The sequence below is a fragment of the Cololabis saira genome, chromosome 20 (genome assembly GCF_033807715.1).
Source record: "Cololabis saira isolate AMF1-May2022 chromosome 20, fColSai1.1, whole genome shotgun sequence".
Taxonomy (NCBI): Eukaryota; Metazoa; Chordata; class Actinopteri; order Beloniformes; family Belonidae; genus Cololabis; species Cololabis saira.
In genome coordinates, this window is record NC_084606.1 from 38,396,617 (window position 1) to 38,419,360 (window position 22,744).

At 41.1% G+C, this 22,744-nt stretch overlaps 1 protein-coding gene across 1 annotated transcript in view; it reads left to right on the forward strand.

Annotated features, from left to right (window-relative positions):
- Nucleotides 1–22,744, forward strand: part of LOC133420880 (uncharacterized) — a 130,353-nt gene that overhangs the window by 84,571 nt on the left and 23,038 nt on the right. The window contains exon 6 of the mRNA XM_061710761.1: nt 11,184–11,260. Coding sequence (XP_061566745.1) covers nt 11,184–11,260 — 77 coding nt within the window. The remainder of the gene's footprint in view (nt 1–11,183; nt 11,261–22,744) is intronic.

Consider the following 22,744-nt stretch of genomic DNA (forward strand, 5'->3'; position numbering starts at 1 on the left):
TTCACCGAAAAATTTAAAAATGCATTACACATCTTAAAATCCAAGTTGTATATATGTTTTATTATAACTATACAAGCTAAAGTTACAACTTATTTGTATATGTTTTTCATATTATTTACATCATATGAAATTAACATTAAATTTAGTATGAGGTTGCTTTAATTATGTGGCAAATGATAATACACACAAGAAAGATGGAACTAAAACCAAGGACAGGCACAGTGATCAGTCAGTATAGATATAAATCCATAAATAAATAAAAAATGAAAAATAATGGACAGAGGTTTAAGGACAGGCAATTGTGTTATATAAAAAATAAATTACAAAATGAAATAAAACCTGAGCTCAGTGCAGGGCCCTCCCAGGGTTGGTAGAGAGTGGCAATGCCCAGGACTGTCACTTAGGTAGGAGCACTGGGTGATATAATGGGGTAAAAAAAAAAAAAAAAAAAAAATCGATATTCATATTTTGAATATCGATATTGAATCGGCTGGAAAAGTATCGCGATATATTGCCATATCGATATTTTTGCCCATCCCTACGACACACACACTCACGCGCGCGCACACGGTACAGATACGTAAAGGTAAGAAAAAATGTGCATTTGCTCTACACCCTCCATGTATAGGCCGTCGCAATTCTATAATTCATACAACATAAATGAGACTATAGACTAGTGTACAAAACCACACATCTAAATTTGGACCTTTAGTGAAATATTCAGTTGTTTTTAAAACGTTTAATTCTGATACTTTCATCAATTTAATACAGATTGCTCAACAAAAAGCATGAATTTGAGCCCATTTGAGGCCAAAATTTACCTTTTAAATATTCTATTGTATTTTTCTTAGTCTAATCTCTTTTTTATAAGATTGAAATTAAAAGTGTTTGTACCCGTGGACTCACCTACGCCCCCTTCAGGTGAGGCAGAGTATTGTCTACCTCACCCTGGGCCTTTTTCACTGCGCTTTTATTTCCCATCAGCAAAACTAAATATGTCACTAACAAACATTAAACTTTAATGGCTAAAGACATTAGCCCGACTGTGTGAAATCAGGTCAAATAAATCTGCAAATATCAAGTATCTGTATCTGCAAATATTATATTGGGACATGCAGAGATACGGCAACCGGCACGCACCAATCGCACATATCAACCCAGTTTGTGATGGATTGCGGTGAGACTCGTTGCTGCTGCACCTCACGTTTCAGCCCCGTATTTGAACAGGATCAGCGATTTTGACTATAGAAAATGTTCGAAATTACATACATAAAGGTCGGTGGACAAATATTAATATAAATTTGATGTGCCTCACCTGCCATCATGACAAGTAAAAAAATGTGGGACGTGGCCATGGCCATGGACTGCACGGCCCTGGTCCATGGCCATATTTTTCTTTTCCATATTTACAATAGGTTGATACAATTGGGGTCCAGGACAACTGAATGTAACACAGTTAAGTCTCTAAACCTTTGTTAGTTTAATGACATATAAAAAAGTGAATGAAAGTCAGGCCTGGAATCAAACACCGTCAGTAGTTTGCAGAATGATGAAACTCAAAGAAATGTACCACTGTGTTTACAGTGGTACACGGGGGTTGTAGCAGCAACAAATAGATACCAGATCCAGCTCACCTGGAGGCAAAACACCACATATAAACTTTAATGACAAACTAACAAACATTGGACTGTAATTAGCACTAGATGTGATGATGTGACAGAAAGAGAGAATCAGCTTCAACCGACTTTCTTTCAGTATTGAGACTTGAATCCTCTCCTTTAACCCTTGTGCTGTCTTTGGGTCAAGGAAGGAGGAAGGGAAGAAGGAAGGAAGGAAGGAAGAATGGAAAGAAGGAAGGAAGGGAGAAAAGAAGGAAGGAAGGGAGGAAAGAAGGAAGGAAGGAAGAATGAAAATAAGGAAGGAAGGAAGGAAGGAAGGAAGAATGAAAATAAGGAAGGAAGGAAGGAAGAAAGGAAGGAAGGGAGAAAAGAAGGAAGGAAGGGAGAAAGAAAATAAGGAAGGAAGGGAGAAAAGAAGGAAGGAAGGGAGGAAAGAAGGAAGGAAGGGAGAAAGAAAAGAAGGAAGGAAGGGAGGAAAGAAGGAAGGAAGGGAGGAAAGGAGGAGGGAAGGAAAGAAGGGAGGAAAGAAGGAATAAAAGAAGGAAGGAAGGGAGGAAGGAAGGAAGGGAGGAAAGAAGGAAGGAAGGGAAAAAGAAGGAAGGAGGGAAAAAAGAATGAAGGAAGGAAGGGAGAAAGCAAGGAAAGAATGTACAAGGGGAGAAAAGATGAAGGGAGAAGGAAGGAGAGAGCAGGAGGAAAGAAGGAACAGGAGAATTAGGTCATTTTGACCAAAAAACAGTACAAGTGTTAAATCAATTTCCCTTGCACTCCTAAATACACACATCCCATCCATATGCATCATTGCTTTATTATTATTTTTAATTCAAAGGGTATGATTTCATCAAGGATGACTTTATAACAAGTTATAAAAGCTTTGTCAATCTTCTCCGCACTTACTGACACTTGAGAAACATTTTTTACCCCAGTTTATATGTTTCTTATAGGTATTAATTGGTAATAAATTCATTTTTAATGTCATCTTCAAAGGTATACCCATGTCCCAATTTCAGCAGCGGAGGATTGGGGCGATCCATGCCCAGTCCAAGCATCGTGTGGATCCAGTTGGGGCTGGTCCCATTTAGACATCCTCAGCACTTGTGTCACTCACTATGACTACGTTTACATGCAGTCAAAATTCAGGTTATTGCTAATATTCCGGTTACTGAAACATTGGGAATATTCCATTTACATGGTAATTAATCATTCGGGATATCTGGATCAAACCAGCGACGCACGGAGAACATCATGACGCAATTCCCGTCATTTCCGCTTCTTTACGGTGGCCAACAAAGGCCAAACGCACTGCAACGGCCTAATGCTTCTCAGTTAAGGAAAACGGCTTCAAGTACAGAAACGATTCAAATTCACAAACTCAAAACGAGGTACAAAAAGAGGAACGAGGTGCAAATGAAAAAACCTGCTGCAAAAAACAAAGACAAATGCAGCATCATCAAACGCTGCAAATAGAGAAACGATGCAAAGCACAAAACGATATAAAACAAGAAACCATCTTCAAAAGAGAAACGCTTCATAACCGGTCACTACAAGCGGAAGTGCTCCAAACCTGCACCAAAAGAGGATTGCCTTGAACACATTAGAAAGTCTAAATAGAGCAAAGTTTTTGTCAATGTGGTACTCCACTGTCACATCAACGCTCTAAAGTGCGTTCACAACATCACTGCCTAATCACTGCCTCTAACGAGGAATGGAAACTTGTCAAGGCCTTCAACCTAGTCCTAGCATTGAGATTAGACAAGGTTTGATCCAGCTAATAAGCTCTCGTTTGGCCGTGCTTCCTGGAAGACTGAGCCCTTGTGTTTGGAGTTCCAGCTGGTGTAATAGATTGATATCTCTTTATCTCTTTCTATGTCTCTTTTTAACTCCAAGCAGATAAGCATCAGTGGCATGACAGTTTCTAACAACTGCCATGCTACTTTTGATTTATGTCATTGCCTACAGTACTTCCTTTTTCTTAGTTCTTCATGTTGTTTTTTATCATTGATTTTACTTTTGCTGTTTCTTCTTCACAGTTTCCATATCTTTTAATCAAGGAAACTTCAAGAGGAACACTTTTTCAACTTCTCACATGCTACAGTTCATTGCCATTGACGGCTTCAGGATGTGGTTCATTAGCACATTTTGCACGGCCTAAAAATAAAGCAGGAACAAACAGGCTACACACTACACAGCTTGCATATAGTTGGTATGTCTTTACAAAGTGCATCTATCTGCTGCTTAAAACTGCAGGGGTGCATTACAGTTAGTCCCAAATCAGAAGTTATCACTCGACAAAACACCAGTAGCTGCTGTGATCAACAAACTTAAGTGCTGCAATTGTGAGAATAATACATTTTATTTATAGGCCCCTTTCAAGGTACCCAAGGACAATTTACAAGAAGACTAGACGCTAGACGCTTTCCAGAGACCCAGAACATGCCCCCTGAGCAAATTATTACATAAACAATGTCATGTGCATTCCTTCCATATAAGGAAGTAAATAAAAAATATGGATTTGTGTGAAATGGGTGAGGGATAGTTGTAACTGGTTTTTAATTAAATAGACCTCAGGACTGTTAAAACCAACTCCTGAGAGCACAAAGAAAGCTGCCTTGTTCTGATGCATCAAGACAAATGTTGTTTCACTGTGACAGAGAAGAGCGAGCAGCATTGTTGGAGGTGCAGTTTAACTGGTTCATTGATGCTCACAGGATATCAAACACACCAACCCAGCTCCAGGCTCTGGAGGTCTGGTAGAAATATCTCTCTCTTGCTATTACAGGTATGCACTTTTACATAGACACCTGTAGCGGAGCCAGAGGGGGCGGTGGCCACCGGGCCCACAAGCTCATAGGGCCCAATGATAGGGCCCCGTAGTGTGTGATACGTTCATATATAATCGTAAATTGTAGGCTATAATAACGATAAAATGTGCAGTGTGCGGCCAGTGTAGGCTGATTCTTACTTTACAACTGTCCTGAACGCATTAGGGCTGTGAGCCAACGCTGATTGGCTGTGAAGCCTGATTTATGGTTCCGCGTTAAATCAACGCAGAGCCTCCGCCGTAGGGTACGGCGAAGCCTACGGCGTAGGGTACGCGACAACGCGCAATGTACGTGCGCATCGCCGCGTAACCTACGCCGTAGGCTCTGCGTTGGTGTAACGCGGAACCATAAATCAGCCTTAACAGTTACAGCCAGTTTGCCGACTCTGCAAATTTGCGGCCATGAAGGAGATGAGCTAAACTTTAAAAGAGGACGAAGCATGTGACAGGTTTTGAATGTTACCCCGTTTTCCACGTTACCTGGATTATTTTGGGTCAGTGTAACCTTCTTAAATAGTTTCTTTATCAGAATGTTGGGTATTCTTGACCACCTGCCTATTTAAATGAGCTTTGTGTTGTTGTCAACTAGACTAGAGTCTATTCTCTGTTATAGAGCTCAGAAATGATGTTATATTCAATTCAATTCAATTCAATTTTATTTATATAGCGTCTAATACAACAGAGTTGTCTCTAGACGCTTTCCAGAGACCCATACCCAGAACATGACCCCCAAGCAGTTATTACATAAACAATGGCAGGTAAAAACTCCCCTGGTGGGAGAAAAACCTTAAGCCAAACAGTGGCAAGGAAAAACTCCCCTTTAGGAGGGAAGAAACCTTGAGCAGGACCAGGCTCATCAGGGGGGACCCTCCTGCCGAGGGCCAGACTGGTGGGTCAGGGACGGCAACAGCACAGCAGGCAGGTGGAAGCAGCAACGGGATGACCACGGGTGGGGACCGCAGGCCAGCACGCAGCTCCCGAAGCTCCGGCCCAATCAGCAAGTCCCAGGTTGGGGTGCAGGGTCAGGGAAAGACTTGTGCTCCGTAATGCAAGCTACAAGCCACCCACGCTGTGTCTATATCTATCTAAATAGATTGTATCATTTTAGACCAGTTATGTTTTTTTTGTATTTAAACTGTAGCAAAGATGGAACTGAGTCAGTCCGTGACTATCTGAGTTTTCAGTTTCCATGTGATTGACAGCTGTCAGGCCTGTGTGTGTGTGTGCGTGCGTGCGTGCGTGCGTGCGTGCGTGCGTGCGTGCGTGCGTGCGTGTTCTTCTGAACAAGTTTGTGACTTTACTCTGCTTTCTGCAGCATAGGCCTATAGGCTTGGCTCAATAAAAGTGAGAATAAATGTAGTTTGATGGGTAGGATGATGTTGTTGAACGTTAAAGTGACTATCATAAGGCCCATGGAGAATGCTCCGCCCACTCTACTGAGACCCACGCTCCACCACTGCTCTTGCTATTACAGGTATGCACTTTTACATAGAAACCCTTGACAGAGTCGCAGCTGCACTCTCTCTAAGATTTGCTTAGTTGAGACATGCCATGACTTCACTTTGCTTGTAAAGAATTTATGATATTTTATGCTCTTGTCAGCTGTCGTAAAGCGGATTCCCTGTCTGTAGAAAAGGAAATGCAGGACAGATGATTGGCAACGAGACTAGTTTTTCCCTGGTGGACATACTTTCATTGCCAGATAAACCTTTTTCCCATGTAGACTCAAAGATCCTCCAGACGTTTATACCTCTTTTCTTGGAAGTGGTATTTTAGAACTTTTCTTTGTAATCGTGAAAAAAAGGTTAGGAAATGATTTTACTGTCTTTACTAAGCTGTAACACTCGCTGGTCAGTCTAACAGGCTCAAAGTAGAACGCCTTACAGCACTAGCCCTGCTATCATGTTTCATTAACCCCTGGGCTGTCTGCGGGTCAAGGGAGGAGGAAGGGAAGAAGGGAGGGAAGAAGGAAGGAAGGAAGGAAGGAAAGAAAAGAAGGGAGAAAAGAAGGATGGAAGGAAGGGTGAAAAGAAGGGAGGATGAGAGAAAAGGAAGGGAGAAAAGAAGGAAGGAAGGGAGAAAAGAAGGAAGGAAGGGAGAAAAGAAGGAAGGAAGGAAAGAAGAAAGAAAAGAAGGAAGGAAGGAAGGATGGAAGGAAGGGTGAAAAGAAGGGAGGATGGGAGAAAAGAAGGAAGGAAGGAAGGAAGGAAGAAAAGAAGGGAGGAAAGAAGGATGGAAGGAAGGAAGGAAGAAAAGAAGGGAGGAAAGAAGGATGGAAGGAAGGGTGAAAAGAAGGGAGGATGAGAGAAAAGGAAGGGAGAAAAGAAGGAAGGGAGGGAGGAAAGAAGGGAGGAACGGGAAAAAAGAAGGAAGGAAGGGAGAAAATAAGGAAGGAAAGAAGGGAGAAAAGAAGGGAGAAAGGAAGGAAAGAAGGTAAGAAGGAAGGAAGGGAAAAAAGAATGAAGGAAGGAAAGGAGAAAACAAGGAAAGAATGTACGAGGGGAGAAAAGAAGGAAGGAAGGGAGAAAAGAGGAAAGGAGAAGGAAGGAGAGAGCAGGAGGAAAGAAGGAGAGGAGAATTAGGTCATTTTGACCCAAAGACAGTACAAGGGTTAAAAAAAGGTTGTGGTAATTACTTTCTGAGTCAGAGCAAAAGACACAATGAATAAAAAATCAAAAAAAGTTTGGATGTTTCTATTTAAAACACTAGCTGTTTCTGAGCCTAACTTTTAGCTCCTGGTTATTTTGCTGACCTGCTACAACTATTTACCCCCACCTGCAGTCTGATGTTACTTGTTGTTCCACAAAGATGGTTGCTGGTTAAGTTATTAGAAAGTTATTAATAATGGTCTTACGATAGTTATTACAGCCGGACCTGGGCTGCCATAAATGGCCGACGGCCCCTCCTGCGATTTGGAGTCCGTGCCCAATGAGGGAGTTATTCCTTATCACCAAAGGGCTGTAAATACAAAGCCTGCCTGGGCTTTGAGTCATTATGTAGGCCCTCCAGAAAAACGCGATTACGCGATCGCAGAATTCATTGCATAATCAGCCAAATGGCGCAGATTACGCGGGGATAGATTTATTCCTAAAAGGGCGCATATTTCCCGCGATAATTGCATAGGTCCGCGCTAAATATGCAATTATGCGGGGATTATGCGGGGCTCGCTTGATTTCACAATAGCCGCACATTTTCGCATAAAGTTTGGAAAAGGGGGAAGTGTTGTGAGTGACATGTCGGGACGCCCGGTCGCGACGTGCGGGACCCGCCCGGGGACCTCCGCATCCCTCACAGAAACCGCCACCCCCCAAACAGCAGCTCTCACCCGCGGGGGGCGCGGCTGCCGGTGGACTCAGGATCCGCGCTGACCGCGTACCACTGCACACGCTGCGCACGCTGCGCACGTTCCCATCCACTTGGGGCAGCCCCCGGGTCTGGCACTCAGAAGGCGCGCCGATTTTTCCCAGTGGCCAGCCGCGGTACTGCAACCAAAAATCCCATGCGGCCCAGAAAGCTTTTTTCCCATAGACCGCAATAGTAAAAGAGAAGCCTCTAAAACTGTTCACAGGACACCTCCAGCTGTAATCACCGGCTATTACTAATCTTTGTATTCTATATTTTTAAGTCATGGACTTTATATCTGTCAAAAATGTTTTATAACGGCCAGAAAAGTCAAAGAAAAGTCTCTTTCTGGGCGTGACGTCACGGCTGACGTCACAGCCGTGTCCGTGCACTCCACAGATGTATTATATTAATATATATTATATAATTATATTATATTAATACATTAATAATATATGTAATGCTATACATGTAATAATATACATTAATTAAGATATTATATTAATACATATTATATTAATATTCGCGTCATTGCCCCGGGGCATGATGGGAGGCCCCAGAGCATCATGGGAGGTGACTCAACTGCGCATGCTCTATGGGCCGCTGTATGCGGAAGTAAACCCGGAAGTCAGAGATTTTTTCGGCTTATGCGCTGGCTGAGCAGAATGCATTGAAATGAATGGGCGGCCATTTTTAGTCTCCAATCCAGTTTCTATAATACATCCATGACTTGGGGACCTTGGCGGCGGACGCGTGGGGTGACGAAGCTCTGGCTCGTCCCCTCACCGCGCCGGTGCGCCCGGCAATCACCCGAGCACCGAGCCTCGGGCTGGAGGGGAGAGACCAGGCGGGGACCGGCCTCCGGGCCGCCACCGCCCCGCTCTCCTCTCCACCTGCGCTCTCCTTTTTTTCTTCGTCTATGACCTCAGATCAGACGAGACAGCCCGCTGAATTAAGCATATTACTAAGCGGAGGACAAGAAACTAACAAGGATTCCCTCAGTACAATCAGCATTCTTTTAATCTGTGTTCTTATGTATTGAGTGTTGTATGTTTTTATCATGGACCTCGAGTCTGACTAATAGCCTAAACGATGATGATGATGATGATGATGAGTAGCGGCGAGCGAAGAGGGAAGAGCTCAGCGCCGAATCCGCAACTTCCTGCATATTTCGCATATTTTGCAACTTTCCGCATATTCCGCAATTTCACCGCATAAAAGCACATAAAAAACCTGCACATTTAATCGCATAATCAATTATTTTAGCCCGCAGAATCAAGGATTTTTGCCCGCGTTTTTCTGGAGGGTCTAATTATGGAGGTTCCTTAGCTTCCAACCATGTGGTCGGCTATAAGAAATCAAGGCTAAATCAAAGCTGCAAGCAGCGATGAACGGGCCCTCGCGCGTGCAATTTGCACCAATTAAGATCAAGGACTCAAAACTAAGTTTGATGACACCACCCAATGGGTGATATTTTACCGTTCACGATAAACCATCAAAAAAATTCCCCACGGTAAGAATTTGTATCTCACGATAAAAATGATAAATTCCTGTTGATGATGTGTTTTTGTGTAAAACTGATTTATGATTCTGTGTTAAATCTACACACAACGTACAGGAAGGAAGGAAGGAAGGAAGGAAGGAAGGAAGGAAGGAAGGAAGGAAGGAAGGAAGGAAGGAAGGAAGGAAGGAAGGAAGGAAGGAAGGAAGGAAGGAAGGAAGGAGCCAAGAAAGAAAGAAATGAGCCTAGAAAGAAAGAAAGAAAGAAAGAAAGAAAGAAAGAAAGAAATGAGCCTAAAAAGAAAGAAAGAAAGAAAGAAATGAGCCAAGAAAGAAAGAAAGAAAGAAAGAAAGAAAGAAAGAAAGAAAGAAAGAAAGAAAGAAAGAAAGAAAGAAAGAAAGAAAGAAAGAAAGAAAGAAAGAAAGAAAGAAAGAAAGAAAGAAAGAAAGAAAGAAATGAGCCTAAAAAGAAAGAAAGAAAGAAAGATAAATTCCCGTTTATGACGTTTTTGTATTGGTATTTTTTTTTATCGTTATCAGGATAAATGCCAGAAATCATGATACTTTTTTTAGTCCATACCGCCCAGTCCTACCACCCACCACTCTTTATGTCAAACCATTCAAAAGTTATGGCAGAAAATAGGGACAACCAATCAGAAGAAGGGGCGTGGCTAACTCAGGCCAATGAAGCTCAAGGACTCAATACAGAGTCCGATGACACCACCCACATGTCTTTATCACAACCTGTTCAAGAGTTATGGCAGAGAAAAGTTTTCTAGGGGGCGCTGTTGAGCCGTTAGGCCACGCCCATTAATACAAACCATGAAATATCAAATGTTTCACCAGGCCTGGCTTGCGTGCAAAATTTGGTGACTTTTGGGGCACGTTTAGGGGGAAAAAAGGCCCTCATTTCGTCAGAAGAATAAAGAAAGAAAACTTCCTACAGATACAATAGGGCCTTCGCACTGTGAGTGCTCGGGCCCTAATAAATGTATTTTCCTGTCTCTCTTTATTGTTGTATTCTGTGCTTTTTAATGTACTCTCTGTTTTTTTTTGTATTGTTCACATCTGCCTTGTGAAGCACTTTTTATGACTCATATCTGTGAAAAATGCTATACAAATAAAATGTACTTAATTGCAGACAAAAAAACTAAAATGATTGTGTGTAAAGATTTTGTCCAGCGATGCCTGATTGATTTATGCTCTCTGGATGGTAAGAATATTCAAATGCTGTATGGGATCTGTCGAAGGCGCATATTCTGGGGTGTATTTTATAATTAAACAGCTTTGAATCTTGAAAGGGGAGTATTATGATGATATTTTTGGGAAAAGTTTTGCGTTACCCCTTTGTAAGGTACAACAAAGGCAGCATGATGTTGAATGGAGATAAAGGATGGAGGTTGGATATTTCTACTGTGATGACACCGTCCCCACAGATCTGAAACACTCACTGGATGAGAACTTCTCAGAAAAAAACCACATCAGTCTGAGTTATGTTGGAGACTTTTGTATTCACTTCAAACACCAAGTAAATGATTTCAAACACAGAAAATACATTTTGTCATAGTACATTCCCTTTAATCATTCTTGTGACCTTCAAACCTTTGGAAACTATGACCGAAGAATAAACGAGATAGAATTCTACCGAATTTGCTATTTACATCTGATAGTTTTCAGCAAAATCATCTTTCAACCAAATTATGTTATAGGATAAACGTAAAGTTGGCAAGTATACTCCAGTTAATTCCTAGGAAGAATTTTCCAGCTTTGAAAATCTTCGAAAATTCATATTTATCACTCCGGGTTTTTGATGTGAAAATCTGCAAATTTCATTGGGCCTCTTTAACTGTATTTGCTGCTGCATGAACGCTTGACTGAGTCTTTTCTTCTTACCACAACAGGATGAGCATCCAGTCAGCGGGGAAATATTGGTGTCATCCAACGACGTCCAAATGGTGCTACAAGTGCAACGTAATCAGTGAGTATTCCTTTACCTTTACTGTCTTCATAGCTTTGACATTTCTTAAGTGGTCATCAGCCCAAAACATGCTGAGACTGCTTAGTATAAGCACGCAGAAGTTCTGTTGCCATAAATGGTTGGTGACATGTTAAACGTTTTTAAGTATGTATTAGTTGGATGACGTCTAGAAGATTCTGCTATAGTGCATCATGGGAGTTGGGTTGTGGACAGGGAACACAACTGCGGTGTCGATCAAAGCTGCTGTCAAAGAACGAAAATAATCTTTGTCAAGGGCACATACACGAACCCATGCTATCACAGCGCTGGCCTTTGGTCTTGATGTTGCCAGCGGTGCTTTTCAACTTTGGTCCAGAGCATACAGCTCCTGTTTATAAAAAAAGAAGCTCTTAAATACTGTTGAAGAATAATATAAATCCAGTTGAGAAGTCCGCTGTGGTGTAGTGAGTTTTATTCAGTAAGCCGGCGGTGAGCAGACCTACGCAGAGCGTGTCTGGGTTGGTGTGCTGACCCAGAGTGGTTGGAATCATGACTTTTATACAGTAAGTTCAAAGCACAAAAAGGCAGGAATAAACAACCCAAGTGGGAGACAAAAACAATTTACAGTCAGATGTGATCTGTGGCCAAATGCCGTTATCGGGCATTTGGCCTGAACGTCAGTAAGTTGTAAATTACCCCATAGGGTGTTCTCGTGATTCAAGTCTGTGGCCAAATGAGTTTATATCAATTATGAGGAACTTCGTCATATGGCATTCCTGTGGTTCAAGACTGTGGTGAGGCCAGTTCAAAAGGTGTGAGCCCTGCAGGGGGGAGGAAGCTGGAGCTTCATCCATCTATCTATCTATCTATCTATCTATCTATCTATCTATCTATCTATCTATCTATCTATCTATCTATCTATCTATCTATCTATCTATCTATCTATCTATCTATCTATCTATCTATCTATCTATCTATCTATCTATCTAAGGAATTAAGATACATGTTAGTAGTTCAGTCTAAGCCAGCACAAGTATAATGGATTTCAGTTGCTTGGAAACAGACTGATGACTTGTTGAGAGAATGAACAGACACTTGGCTGAGTGACAGGAAAACAAGAAGCCCAGAGACAATGATGATGTAGATGAGCCACGCAGGCAGTGATGAATGATGAACGAAGGAGACAGAAATGAATAGAGATGAATAGAGATGAGTGACGAGGGCTCCCCCGGTCTGGTGCAGGGAGTCTAAATGTGTAACCAGTAACATCGCCCACATTTATTTTAACCCAGCAGTGGAGTCTTGAGTTTGGAACAGTGAATGTAGGTCAGAGAAACAGAGACACTTTTGAGGAAAGCAGGCCCTCTGAAGAAGGAGGAGTTAGTGGAAATATTACTGGAAACTCTTTTTTTCTGTTTGTGTTTTTTAAATGTACTGGGCCTCTTCCACTGGGATGACAGTGGATCACAGCCAGGGAGCAAGGCTGTCTTTTATTATAGGAGCCTTTCTCATCATTGAAAACAATGTTGATTTAAAAAAATAATAGCATGTTGTCTTGATACGAAATCACTGGAGAAAAAGTCAAATGTCTTGTTCATCATGTGCTGTTCTGACAGCGTCTTATGATCAAAGGGAAAATATGCCATATTAAAGATGAAAGCATCTTACTCATTATGCAGGGAAAATAGCATCAAAATATCTTCTTGTAGCATCAAAATGATCTTCCCAACAGAGAAATATATCTTATTGCTATTATGGTGAAGGTTTTCTTATACACAAACAAATTCAAACTCAATTAAAGCTGCAAGCAGCGATGAACGGGCCCTCGCACTCATGGCCACCGCCCCCCATAAGCATATCAGAAATGACACCACCCATGACTTTCTATGTCAAACCATTCAAAAGTTATGCCAGAAAATAGGAACTATGAAATATTGACCAATCAGAAAAAGGGGCGGGGCTAATTTTCACCAATTATGGTCAAGCACTCATTACAGAGTCCCATGACACCACCCACGAGTCTATGTCACACCATTCAAAAGTTATGGCAGAGAAAAGTTTTCTAGGGGGCGCTGTTGAGCCGTTAGGCCACGCCCATTAATGCAAACCATGAAATATCAAATTTATCACCAGGCCTGGCTTGCATGCAAAATTTGGTAACTTTTGGGGAACTATCAAATATGGACCAATCAGATGAAGGGGGGTTGCGCTTTTTGGCGTCTAGCGTCGCCACGGTAACACTTTTGAAAGAGAAAAGTAATGCGCGTAGTCACAGGATGGCGACGCATATTTTGTTGTATAACACACCTGGGTGCACGTTACGGTTCGGGCCGTATTAACGGCCGAAGAAATGGCGTAAATTTCGCCAAAATGACACGATTAATTCAAAATGTTCAAAATGGCCGACCTGTTCGGTTTCGGCCATGGCGCCAGGAGACTTTTCTTTAAGTTGCGACATGATACAGGTGTGTACCGATTTTCGTGCATGTACGTCAAACCGTATTGTGGGGCTTGAGGCACAAAGTTTTCTAGGGGGCGCTGTTCAGCCATTAGGCCACACCCATTAATGCAAACCATTAAATATCAAATGTTTCACCAGGCCTGGCTTGGTGCAAAATTTGGTGACTTTTGGGGCACGTTTAGGGGGAAAAAAGGACCTCATTTTGTCAGAAGAAAGAAAAATAAAAATTCCTACAGATTAAAATAGGGCTTTGCACTGTAAGTGCTCGGGCCCTAATTATTTATTATTTAAGCATTCTGTTATTTGAGCTGATGATAAAGGTTTTACTAGTTTTGTCTTAGTTATAAATACATCCAAGCAAGCAGGTAGTAAAAGCAAATTGCAAATCTTATATGAAATATGTCCTCATGTCACATGATCAGCTTTTGTAGGTTAAATATATTTTATTCAGTTTTGTATTGTAATTATTAGGAGAAAGTATGCTTTTTTTTTTAAACATGTCTTTATTAGATTTTCACACCACAATACAGAAACCCCATTTGGCAGCACAACGCAAAAACAAGACAAGGGCAAGGACATTAAAAAGAAAAGAAACACATTAACAAAATGAAAACAAGCTCGTAACAGAAATCATAATAATAATCTAAATAGAAAAGATAAATGAATAAAATAAGAATACGAGGCATAATTAAAATCTAAGTATTAATATAAGGTATAAATTATCTCCTTTTCAGGTCTGAAAGTATGCTTTAGTTAAATGTAACAAAAACTTCCAGTCAGCCATTAAAACCACTGACAGATGAATGATGGCATGCTACTTGTAAACCTTGGGTTCTCCACTAAAACATACTTGCAGGCAGTACTGGAGTTGAGGGGGGATGAGGGGGGATGGAACCCCCTCCTGAAATAAAAACAGTCCAAATCATCCCCCCTGAAATAAAAACGGTCCAAATCATCCCCCCTGAAATAAAAACGGTCCAAATCATCCCCCCCTGAAATAAAAACGGTCCAAATCATCCCCCCTGTAAAACTGTCATCCCTCCTTTCCATCCCTTATGTCATTTCATCAATGAATGTGGTTTTACTGCTATTTCAACAAAAATAACACCAGAAAAATGTGACAATTTTCACCTGTTTCAAGTAAATTTTGGAAAAATCTGCCAGTGGGACAAGATTTATCTTCTTATTACAAGCAAAAAAAATCTTGTTCCAATGGCAGATTTTTCAAGTGAAAATCTACTTGAAACAGGTGAAAATTGTTGTGTTTTGATGTATTTGATGTAAGCCCAGTGGATATTTAAAGCTTACAGAAGGCTGCATTTAACTGCTGCTATGTCATTCCTGCAGTATTTCTGCAGGTGTTTTGGTCAGTGCTATTATTTGTAATATATTATATTATTTGTAATCAGCACAAATTATCTGTCCCCATATGATAAAATCCACCATCCCCCCTGATTCTTTTTTACAACTCGAGTACTGCTTGCAGACATAGCCTGAGCTCTGTTTAACGATTCGATTCTTTATCGATTCTCTTATCGATTCTCATTTGGAAAAAAGCAGAACAAACAGGTCGATTAGCATCAACTTTGTTTTATATCTTTGAACAAAAAATTATAAGTGAGGCCTCAAGACGCCCCCAGCCTTGGGCCCCTCCATGGTGCCAGGGGGTCCCCAGAAAAAATGATTTGTTTTGAAAATAAATATAAAAGAATAATAATATGAATATTCTTCTGTAGAAATTAACTAAAAACGGTCACGGTTGGTGTTTGTTGAGGACCCAAATGCAGGAGAGCAGGAGGCAGGAGTCGGCAAAACAGGATTTATTTGAGCAAAAAAACAAAATCAAAAGCGCTGCAGAGCAAGATCAAAGGCTGAACAAAAACGGGAATCCAAAAAACCAGAGGAGACATGGAGGGAGCAAACAGTACGGACCGACAGGGAGAAGGGGAAAGACAAGACCAGATATACACAGGGGATAACGAGACACAGGTGCAGACAATCAGGGCAGATGGGACACAGGAGGGGCAGAACTGAAACTCAAAAACTGGGGGAAATGTCAAACCCTGACACGAAAGAGAGACTGACGGATTCTTGTTCATTTTATTCGACAGGCAACGGCAGCAAAAGTGTGTTTGGTGATCCAACTGATGTTCATAAACCTGGTGCTGAGGAGAGAATTAAAAAGGGATCTAGACGGAGATAAAGAACGACCAGATCTACCAGGAGCTCTGTCTCTTCATAGCTGCTCACGGCTCCAGCTGACTTTTCAGCAGCAGAGACAAACTAAAAAACATTTAAAAAAAAAGCCGCTTGAAGTTTCTCTCACTCTCATTTTTTAACTTGATATCAAACACAAGCCACAGATCCAGCAGCACATCTATCATCTCCTCCAGGTTCTACATCTTTAGTGTTGTTGTCTTCTCCGTTTAGATCAATCAAATACATCACAGCAGCTTCACTCCAACCTCCTACTGTTATTGAAAAGAAACCAGGCCAAGTTGAGTGGAGCGAGCTGAGTGGAGTAAAGCCGAGTAGGTGCTGGTGGAATAGTCTACCATCACCAATACCAGTGTACACCAAACTTAATTCACACTTTACCACCTTGTCCTAACTGGGGCCAGGACTTACCTCATTAGAAATGGACTTTAGTACACACTAGGAATGGGTGATATTTTACCGTTCACGATTTACCGTCAAAAAAATTCCCCACGGTAAGAATTTGTATCTCACGGTAAAAATGATAAATTCCTGTTGATGACGTTTTTGTGTAAAACTGATTTATGGAAGGAAGGAAGGAAGGAAGGAAGGAAGGAAGGAAGGAAGGAAGGAAGGAAGGAAGGAAGGAAGGAAGCAGGAAGGAAGGAAAGAAGGAAGGAAGGAAGGAAGCATGAAGGAAGGAAGGAAGGAAGGAAGGAAGGAAGGAAGGAAGGAGGAAGGAAGGAAGCAGGAAGGAAGGAAGGAAGGAAGGAAGGAAGGAAGGAGGAAGGAAGGAAGGAAGCAGGAAGGAAGGAAGGAAGGAAGGAAGATGATTTATGGTTCTGTGTTAAATCCACGCACAACGTACGTGAAGGAAGGAAGGAAGGAAGGAAGGAAGGAAGCAGGAAGGAAGGAAGGAAGGAAGGAAGGAAGGAAGGAAGGAAGGAAGGAAGGAAGGAAGGAGGAAGGAAGGAAGGAAGCAGGAAGGAAGGAAGGAAGGAAGGAAGATGATTTATGGTTCTGTGTTAAATCCACGCACAACGTACGTGAAGGAAGGAAGGAAGCAGGAAGGAAGGAAGGAAGGAAGGAAGGAAGGAAGGAGGAAATGAGCCAGAAAGAAAGAAAGTTAGATAGATATGATCCAGAAGGAAGGAAAGAAAGAAAGAAAGAAAGAAAGAAAGAAAGAAAGAAATGAGCCAGAAAGAATGAAAGAAAAAAAATAAATAAATAAAGAAAGAAATGAGCCAGAAAGGAAGAAAGAAAGAAAGAAGGAAAGAAAGAAAGAAAGAAATGAGCCAGGAAGGAAGGAAGGAAGGAAGGAAGGAAGAAAGAAAGAAAGAAAGAAAGAAAGAAAGAAAGAAAGAAAGAAAGAAAGAAAGAAAGAAAGAAAGAAAGAAAGAAAGAAAGAAAGAAAGAAAGAAAGAAAGAAAGAAAGAAAGAAAGAAAGAAAAAAGGATAAATTCCCGTTGATGAGGTTTTTGTGTAACAAACATGGTGGATCTGAGAGCGAGATAGATTTATAGTTACAAAGGTGGAGTTGAATTGGTATTTTTTTTATCGTAATTTTTATCGTTATCGGGATAAATGCCAGTAATTATCGTGATACATTTTTTTGTCCATACCGCCCATCCCTAACACACACCACCTTAATATCCCTGCAAAAGATCAGTGATTATACCAGCGCATGTCCTAATGAAATGGCATAAAGAAAAATACACACACGCAGATCAGGAAGTTGCACTTTAGGACCACATCCATATTAATAGGGAATTTTCAGCTGAGTGTTCTCTGGTGAAGTGTAAGCTCTCTTTCTAGTAATTGAAAGTCTTGATTACTTTGCCACCGTGGGATAATGTGTGACACCATCGGCGATGCCTGCCATGTATTGCACATAGTGATGAGGCAGACCCTTGTCTAGCTTAACTTAATGTGCTGCTGCGTTCCAGGCGGCAGGTCCTGGCATGTATTTAATTAGATACAAGTCCTTGGAGAGTCTGAATTCACAAAGATAACTTCAGACAGAATGGCACTTTATAAGCACTCTCCTGGCGATGGGTTTTATTATCCCAGTTCCTTCATTGATTTCTCACCAGCAACATGTTTGTTTGGAACTCGTCTGCAGCCTCACAGGGTCTCCTTCTTAAAGGCAATTTAAATCAATAATGAGCTGAATCTGCTCCCATCTAGCATGGGACGTCAACTGAGACAGTTAGGGCCAATCCCAATACACCCCCTACTTTCTTCCACTAGCCCTCCCTCACTACCACTACCCCTAAAAAAGAAGGGACAGATTTTAGGGCACTTGAAATCTTCCCTGTTCCCTGTCCCAATACTCTCACTACTCCTACTTTTCAGCACTACCCCTAAAATCAGGAAGCTGAGAGCTAAAAGCTGTTTTAATTTCAGCTGTAGCGCTGTTAATATGCCACTTTATTAAGTTTTAATATCTTTTCAGGCGTTAAATCGACGCAGAGCCTACGGCGTAGGGTACGGCGTACGGCGCGCGTCGCCGCGTAACCTACGCCGTAGGCTCTGCGTTGGTGTAATGCGGAACCATAAATCAGCCTTTATTCTGGCGTGATCCTTGCAATGTTATTTTTTTTTTTACATTCACTGAGTGAATATTATGAAAGTAAAATATATATTTCTCGCTAGAAATGTAATCAAAACGCATTTTTATGCAGAAACTAACTCAAAAAATTGATTTTATGCCCTAAAAAATATTAAATGTCCGCCATGTTTTTTTTGATTCAGTCCGCAAATGACGACGAAAAGCATTCTGGGAAATTTTTCTGGCCCTCGGTCAACTAGTCAGCATCTGAAAACCCTTGATCCATAGGGCCAGATTCATATCCACTACTCCTAAATAAGCACACTACCACTAGGTGAAAAGAGGAATTGGGACACCACTACCCTCACGGGAACGCGCAAAATTTAGGGGTAGGACTGAAAAGTAGGACTAGGGGGAGTATTGGGACAGGGCCTAACTTACAGCTTCTTCACTGTTTTATGCATGTCAAGAAATAAAGAAACAAGTCAAATATAGAGTGTGTTTTGCTTGTTGAATGGAAGGATGAAGGTAATGAGAGGAGAGGAAGCACATGAAGAGGTTGATGGATGAGCCACAACGTGTGAGGAAAACCAGAGGCAACGGCTTCAGCTCACAGAATAAACCTTCATTAAAAGTTTGTGCTGAAGGTCAAGGATGACAGGGTTGTGGAAGAGAAGTGGATGTGAAATCAGAGTGAGACAGCTAACAGGTGGTGGTGTTTGGACGGAGTTGGCCGGGGTTCGTAAACCCTGCAGACTACACAGCGTTTCCTGTTTGGCATGTATTGAGGAAGTCATGGTGGAGCAGCTGTGCAGCCTTGAACGATTGCAGAGTATTTTTTCCCCCCTATTCTCTACAACTGAGCGTCCGCGTGCTTGGACATATGCACACACACACATGCACACACACACACATGCTCGTACATTGGATGTGTGCTGATCATGACCCCGTTCGCCATTGTACTCATATCCCTAAAGACAGTCTGGCCTCATCTGTCAAAGTTTGACCTTCTAAGGGCCAATCCCAATACACCCCCTACTTTCTACCACTAGCCCTAACTCACTACCACTAGCCCTAAAAAAGAAGCCACAGATTTTAGGGCACTTGAAATCTTCCCAGGGTCCTGTCCCAATACTCCCACTACCCCTACTTTCAGCACCACCTCTAAAATCAGGAAGCTGAGAGCCAAACGCTGTTTTAATTTCAGCTGTAGCGCTGTTAATATGACACTTTATTAAGTTGTAATATTTTTTCAGGTGTAAAAGTAACCGTTAAGATCCCCAACCTGGGCTCAGTTTATCCAAATAACGCCTGTTAAGAAATTTGCTCCGATGTTTTGATAAGAGCCGCTGGCCCGAAGCAGCAGCAGCTCACGTACAGACGTGATCGCCAGGTCAACCTGCGCCGTCGTCCCGGGGAGAAACCTGCAGCTCTGTGGAGAATTACCGCTGGCTGAAATAAATCATTTAGCAAGATAAATGTTGGTTTAATAGATTAAATCTAACAGTTGTAGCTACGCCTGTTAAGAAATTTGCTCCGAAAACTTTGGGATGATGATGCCTGCCGGCTCGTGTTAAATCAACGCAGAGCCTACGGCGTAGGGTACGCGTCGCCGCGTAACCTACGCCGTAGGCTCTGCGTTGGTGTAACGCGGAACCATAAATCAGCCTTTATTCTGGCGAGGTTTGAAAAAGACTTCGCAACGACGGGCAAACGAGTGATTATGTACATTCACTGAGTGAATATTATGAAAGTAAAATATATATTTCTCGCTAGAAATGTAATCAAAACGCATATTTATGCAGAAACTAACTCAAAATATTGATTTTATTCACTAAAAAATAAGAAATGTCCGTCATGTTTTTTTGTTTGATTCAGTCTGCAAATGACGACGAAAAGCATTCTGGGAAATTTCTCTAGCCCTCGGTCAGTGAGTCAGTATCTGACATCCCTCGCTGTGAAGGGCTAGATTGATACACACTAGCCCTCGTTATGTCCACTCCCCCTACATGCAAAGAGGTATTGGGACACCACTACCCTCACGGGAACGCGCAAAATTTAGGGGTAGTGCTGAAAAGTAGGGGTAGTGGGGGGATTGGGACTGGCCCTAAAACTGAATGTCTAAGACAATTAAGACAACGACCAAAGTTGGTCTTGCAGGCCTTTGTTGTCATCTGTCATTCCACCTCAACCCTCAAGTACGGGTGACTGGTTGGTAATACAAGTAACACCTCACATCCCCACCAAAGCTGCACAGTCAGAAGAGTATTCACACTTTGAACATATCTAATATTATTCAGTGGTATTGGTTTTTTTAACAACTATCTGCATATATATTAATGGTTAGTACCAACTTTAGCAAAACCTTAAAGCCACATATATATGCATTTTGAAGGATGCTTTTTTATGCATGGGTGTGTGTAGGTGTGTGTACGCTGCAGTAGCCCTCTTGACAGTCTAAGTGTTGTACAGTCTTTTTTTTTGACCGTATAGAAACGTAATTATCATCAGTTGTGTGAAATAAGACCTGGAAACAGGTATAGTGGCATAGAATTGTCAAATTGGTTTAATTCACCGTATGAATTATTACAGATTACTTTTGTAATCCTGTATTTGACCCGGTCTTTGTACGTTTTGACCGTATAGAAACGTAATTCTTGCCATTGTAAGAATGAGATGTACCTGGTGTATTCTACTGCCCTTACTTTTTAACAACTTGTGCTTTTTATTATTTTACCTCTTTTCTTATCATTTTATTTCATTACGTGCATGCCAAGTAGTGGCAAATAAGTATATTTATATGCGCATTTGTGTACAAATATATAGAAATATTCAACTACAGTATGTGTATGTATGTATAGGTAAGTGTGTGAGTACAATTATAGTATAGTTAGTTATTATAAATATATGTTAAATGATGAATAAATGATTAGTGAATGGGGGTAGGATTAAATAAATGTACACTTCTTCTTACTCCTTTTTGCACATGCAAATTATGATATTAAGTGTTAAAGGATGAAATTCTTTGTTTTGTTTTATTATCTTCTCTTTTAATTTTGGTCTTTTACATGTACAAAATCAAATCAAATCTTATACTTGTGTCTAACTGTTCAATCTTTGTATAACACCCAACAAGGTATCTTGTGTTTAAAATAAAAGTAATAAGAGCATGAACGTCACCGTGAATAACAGAGCAGAGAGCAGCATGTGTTGTTGTCAACGGCAACCGTTAACCTTGATCTGGAGTCGGAGCCTGAAACACTCTCCTCACAGAGGCCACCGGGGCTAATTAGAGCTGCCGGGACAGAACTCTGGAGTTCCCGGGTGTCGCAGCCAAACACTAGAACGTGTAAAGAGTTTTCTTAAGGTCATGCACCCTGCCTTTTTCACTGCTGTGTTTAACCCCAAAAGCCCAAGGCTGTTTTGAAATGTTTGGAATTCCAGCCTAAGGAAACCTTTCTAAATGCAGTGATTTACAGCTCTGCGATTGTGAGGCTCATGTGAACATATACCCCCTTTTTTAGACATAGGATGGTCTCGGGCCAGTACTGGAGTTGTAAAAAAAAATCAGGGGGGATGGTGGATTTGATCATATGGGGACAGATAATTTGTGCTGATTACAAATAATATAATATTTTACAAATAATAGCAGTGACCAAAACAGCTGCAGAAATACTGCAGGAATGACATAGCAGCAGTTAAATGCAGCCTTCTGTAAGCTTTAAATATCCACTGGGCTTACATCAAATACATCAAAACACAACAATAAAAAACACTTTTCTGAACTTATCAATATGACTCTGTCCTTCACAGGATAAGTAACATGGATCACTGCAAAAACTCACAATCTTAACAAGAATATTTGTCTAATTTCTAGTTAAAATGTCTCATTTTAGTAAAAAAAATCTCATTACACTTAAAACAAGACTCATCACTGGAAAAACAACAATTTTCACCTGTTTCAAGTAGATTTTCACTTGAAATGAGTAGAAAAATCTGCCAGTGGAACAAGATTTTATTGCTTGTAATAAGAAGATAAATCTTGTCCCACTGGCAGATTTTTCTACTTATTTCAAGTGAAAATTTACTTGAAACAGGTGAAAATTGTTACATTTTTCTGGTGTTATTTTTCTGGTGATGACTCTAAATGTTGAAATAGCAGTAAAACCACATTGCACTTAAAAGCAATCACTTGAGTCCCAAAATTTCGTTTTTTTTACACTCCACTGAACTGATTCCTTTAGCCCTGTGATGCGAAATGCATTTTTCTCAGAAGAAAAAGGATATGTTTAACTTG